Genomic DNA, 5,593 nt, shown 5'->3' with positions numbered 1-5,593 from the left:
CTTCCCCCACATGGTCTCACCCAAGATGGCGGCTCCTCGAGCAGCTGAGCATCTCGAATTAGAAAGCAATGGATTTCTTGCTTCTGCCACAAATTCCCCCAGCTATAAGCCTTCCAGCCTTCTAAATATTCCTTTATATATGGTTCAGAGTTCTGGGACCATCCCCTGAGCCTGTTTGGTTGGGTATTCTGTGTTGTTGCTGACAGAGCTCTTTACTGTATTTCTACCCGATCCGCCATCTTGTTTGTTCTCCTCAATATTTTTTAAATAACAGTTTTTCCCACATTGATATATGGGTTAAATGCCATCCCTATCAAAACTCCCATCAGGTTTTTGAAGAAATTGGCAAGGCAGTTCTCAAATTTACATGAAATTGAACAGGATTTAGAAAAGCAAAAGCAAATTTGGAGACCTGTCACTATCTACTTTCAGTGTGTTATTGGTATAAGGAAATGCATATCAATCAGTGGGATTAACTAGAGTGTCCAGAATAAATTCTCGTATTTAGGGCTAGTCAACTTTTTGCTAATATACCATTACAATTCCATGAAAATAGATAGTGTTTTCAGCAAATAGTACTTAGCAATTGAGTATTCACTTGTAATAAAAATGAACTTAGGCTCTTATCTCACACCATACTTACAAAACAACTCAAAATTGGTTCTACACTTAAGTGTAAGAGCTAAAACTATAAATTTCTTATTTATACATTTTCTAGAAAAAAATTATAAGAGACTGTGGGTTATGAAAAGATTTCTTAGAAATAGAGTCAATAAAAAGAACATTTGATGAATTAGGTATAATCAAAATTAAAAACTTTTGTTCCTCAAGTGATACCATAAAAATAATAAAATGGCTGGAACTGAACTTACCCCCATGGCTAAACTTTTAGCCAAAAAATACACAGTGCTACAAGGTGAACAATAAACCCGGGCAGTAAACAACTCTTTAGAACTATCAACCAAACAAGACCAGAAGGGCAGCATTTGCCAAGGGGTAAAGATGGCACTTAACAACAACAACAAAGCTCAGAAGGCAGAGAGGGAAAGCAAGGAAGGACTAATGGAAACAGTAAACAAAGGGAGGAGGGAAGATTACTTTTACATTGTCAGGACCTGTAATCAATGTCATGAAATAAAATGTGTTTGAATTGTTGGATGGAAATCCAGTTTGCTCTGTAAACATTCAAATCACATTTTAAAAGTTACAAAAAATAAGAATACAAACAAAACCCAAGACTGGAAAATTTTTTTTGCAAATCATATATCTCATGTTGTTGAAGTGCTCTCAAGTAGGTTCCAACTCATAGTGACACTGTATGAGGTTTCCAAGGAGCAGCTGGTGAGTTTGAACTGCCAACCTTGTGGTTCAAATCAGCCTGGAGGTCCTTTCTCCTACAGCGCCACACTAGGACTCCTCATAGAGTAGTTAAATGTATATATCTATATATCTCATAGAGGACTTAATCTAGAACATGTTCTTCAATAATGAGAAAAAAAAATCAAGTTTTAAAAATAGACACAAGGTTTATAACTGACTAATTAAGCATGAAGAGCCCTAGTATAGTGCTGTATGATAGGCACTGAACTGTTTCAGACCTACCAACAACTCAGTACTGCGAGTCAGTACCAACTCATAGTGACATTATGTACAACACAACAAAACACTGCCCGGTGCTAACCTCACAACCATTGCTACACTTGAGCCCATTGCTGCTGCTAATGGTACAATCCATCTCATTGGGGGTATTCTTTTTTGCTAATCCTCTGCTTTACAAAGCATGATATCTTTTTCCAGGGACTGGTCTCTCCTGATAATATTTCTGAAGTATGAGAGGTGAAGTCTGTCCATCCTGGGCTTCTAAGAAGCATCTGACTGTACTTCTTCCATCACAGATTTTTTGTTCTTTTGGCGATCCATGGTACTTTTAATAATTGTCCTCCAACACAACTCAAATGTATCAATTCTGCTATGTTGTTGTTGTTGTTGTTAAGTGCCTTCAAGTTCATTCTGACCCATAGTGACCCTGTATAGGGTTTCCAAGGAGCAGCTGGTGAGCTTGAACCACCAACCTTGCAGTTCAAACGACTTTGCAGTCTGACAACTTTGCAGTCTGACGAATTAGCCCACAGCACCACATCAATTCTACTATAGTCTTCCTTATTCTCTGTTCAACTCTCACATGCATATGAGACTGTTGAAAATACCATGGTTTGGGTCAAGTGCACCTTAGTCCTCAAAGTAACATCTTTGCTCTTCAATAATTTAAAGAGGTCTTGTGCAGCAGATTTGCTAGTGCAATATTTTTTGATTTCTTGACTACTGCTTCCGTGAGTGGTCTGAACAAAATGAAGTCATCAACAACATCAGTCATTTATCTATTTATTTTGATGTTATTATTGGTCCAGTGATGAGGATTTTTGTTTTCTTTACATTGAGATGCAACCCATACTGAAAGTATTTTAAGTCATCTTGGCTTTCAATAAGCAAGGTTGTATGATCTGCATATCATAGATTGTTAATGAGCTTTCCTCAAATTCTGATGTAATGTTTTTCTTCATATAATCCAGCTTCTCAAATTATTTACTTAGCATACAAATTGAATAAGTATGATGAAAGAATACAGCACTGACACGCACTTTACCTAATTTTAAACCATTCAGTGTTCCCTTGTTCTGTTCAAACAATTGGTTCTTGGCACAGGTTCCTTATGAGCACAATTAAGTGTTCTGTAATACTCATTCTCCGCAGTGTTGTCTATAGCTTGTCATCCACATGATCAAAAGCTTTTGCGTACTCAAGAAAGCACAGGTAAACATATATCTGGTATTCTCTACTTTCAACCAAGATCCATCCAACATCAGCAATTATATTCTTCATTCCATGTCCTCGTCTTGAACCTCTGGCATTTCCCTGTCAATGGACTTTTGAATCCATTTTTGAACGATCTTTAGCAAAATTTTACTTGCATGTGATATCAATGATAATTGTCCTATGATTTCTACATTCTGTTTGGTCACCTCTCTTTGAGATGGGCACAAATAAGAATCGCTTCCAGTCATTGGGTAGCTGTTTTCCACATTTCTTGGCGTAGATCATTTCCTGAGTACCGCATCAGTTTGTTGAAAGATTTCAATTTGTATTCCATCAATTCCCGTTGTCATGTTCTTTGCCAATGCTTTCAGTGTACCTTGGACTTCTTCCTTCAGCATTTTTGGCTTTTGATCATGTGCTTCCTCTTAAAATGGTTGAACATTGACTTTTTTTTTTGGTACAGTGACTCTGTGTATTCCTAACATCTTCTTTTGCGGCTTTTTCAATATTTTGCATCAATCAATATTTTGCTTATTGTTGTTGTTGTTACTGTTGAGTGCCGTCGAGTAGGTTCCAACTCATAGTGGCCCTGTGTAAGTTTTCCAAGGAGCAGCTGGTGAGCTTAAACCACCAACCTTGTGGTTCAAACCGACTTTGCAGTCCAGCGCATTAACTCGCAGCGCCACACCAGGACTCCATTTTGCCCATAGAATCCTTCACTATCGGGATTGAATTTTTTTCTTCAGTTCCCTCAGCTTGAGAAATGCTGAGCGTGTTCTTCCCTTTTTGTTTTCTAACTCTCTATCTTTGCACATTTCATTATACTATCTGACTTTGTCTTCTTGAGCTGCCCTATAAATTTTTCTATTTAGTTCTTTTACCTCCTCATTTCTTCCATTCACTTTAGCATCTCTCTGCTTGAGAGCACATCTCTTCTGACACCCATTTTAGTCTTTTATATCTTCCTTGTCTTCTTAATGACCTTTTGTTTTCTTCCTATATGATGTACTTGATGTCATCTCAGAACTCTTCTGGTCTTCAGTCATTAGTGTCTAATTCATTAAATCTGTTCTGAGATGGCCTCTAAATTCATGTGAGATGGGTTTAGGTCATACTTTGGCTCTCGTGGACTTGTTTTAATTTTCTTAAGCTTCAGGCCAAACTTGCATATAAGAAACTGATGATCTATTCCACAGTCTGCCCATGGCCTGGTTTTGACTTTTCAACTTTATATCTACAGAAGTAGTCAGTGTGATTTCTGTGTATACCATCTGATGAGGTACATATGTATAGTCATCTTTATGTTGTTTACAAAAGGTATTTTCAATGAAGAAGTCATTGGTCTCACAAAATTCTATCATGCTGTCTCTAGTATCATTTCTGTCACCAAGGCCGTATTTTCCAATGACTTATCGTTCCTCTTAATTTTCAGCCTTCACATTCCAACCACCAGTAATTATCAATGCTTCGTGAATGTATGTTTGATCAATTTCAGACCGAAGAAGTTGGTATAATTCTTCCATTTCATCATCACTGGCTTTAGTAGTTGGCACATGAATTTGAATAATAGTGGTATATACTGATCTTCCTTGTAGGAATATGATATTCTCCTATCACAGACAGTGTTGTACTTCAAGAGCTAGTATGATATGGTCTTTTTGATGATGAATGCCATACCCCTTCAGTTTGTCATCCGTGGCATAGTAAGCCATGTAGTTGTCAGTTTCACAATGACCAATACCAGTTCATTTCAGCTCACTAATGTCTAGGATATTGATGTTTATACGTTGCATTTATTTTTTACAACTTCCAATTTTCCTAGGTTCACACTTCCTACACTCCAAGTTCTGATTATTAATGCATGTTTATAGCGGTTTCTCCTCATTTTGGTTGTGCACCATCAGCAAACAAAGGTCCTGAAAGCTTTACTCCATTCGCATCATTACAGTTAGCTGTACTTTGTGGAGGTAGCTCTTCCCCAGTCGTATTTTGAGTGCTTTCCATCTTTAGGGCCTCATTTTCAGGCACAATATCTGACAGTATTCTGGTTCTCTTCATCATGTTTCAATATTCCATATTCTAATGCTATCTGACAGTGTTCCACTGCTATTCATAAGGTTTTCAATGACTAAATACTCAGAAGTATTTTGTCTTTACTTCTCCCTAGTCTGTCTTAGTCTGGAAGCTCATCAGAAGCCTGTCCATCATGGGTGAACATGCTAGTATTTAAAAATACTGGTGGCATAGCTTCCAGAATCACCGTAACACACAAGCCACCACAGTATGACAAACTGGCAGACGAGTGATGAGGTAGCTCTCTACAGGGTTGCTATAAGTTAGAACCAACTCAACCACACACAACAATAAGCATGATAAAAGTTGCTCAGCAACATCAGTCGTTAGAGAAATGCAATAAAAATGTTTACTCTGATGATTTTAGAGCGAGCTTGTTGGGGTTCTGGTTATTCACTTTACTAAAATTAACCCAGAAATAGTGGACTGAGAAGTTTGTCATCCTTCTCAGAAATTCTCCCCCTACTTTTAAGGAAAGGACTTTAAGTGTCACCATCTTTGCCTCTCCAGGTGGTCACATCCATTGGTGAGCTAGTTGAAGTGTGTTCCACCCAGATCCAGTCCGGATGGAGGCCCTTGTTCAGTGCCCTGGAAACGGTGCACAGTGGGAACAAGTGTGAGGTGAAGGAGTACCTCATTGGCGACTACTCCATGGGTAAGAAGGTTTAGACAATTCTTGCTGTGTAGAGTATTAGTTCTTTATGCA

General features: G+C 38.0%; 1 protein-coding gene across 1 annotated transcript in view; it reads left to right on the top strand.

The window, feature by feature from the left end:
• KIAA1244 (KIAA1244 ortholog) overlaps positions 1 to 5,593 on the top strand; it is a 243,304-nt gene that overhangs the window by 189,984 nt on the left and 47,727 nt on the right. The window contains exon 23 of the mRNA XM_006834625.1: positions 5,398 to 5,542. Within this exon, the coding sequence (XP_006834688.1) occupies positions 5,398 to 5,542 (145 nt within the window). The remainder of the gene's footprint in view (positions 1 to 5,397; positions 5,543 to 5,593) is intronic.

Source organism: Chrysochloris asiatica, unplaced genomic scaffold, assembly GCF_000296735.1.
Source record: "Chrysochloris asiatica unplaced genomic scaffold, ChrAsi1.0 scaffold00013, whole genome shotgun sequence".
Lineage (NCBI taxonomy): Eukaryota > Metazoa > Chordata > Mammalia > Afrosoricida > Chrysochloridae > Chrysochloris > Chrysochloris asiatica.
The sequence above is the reverse complement of the archived record's forward strand: the minus strand, read 5'-3'. Positions and strand labels throughout refer to the sequence as shown.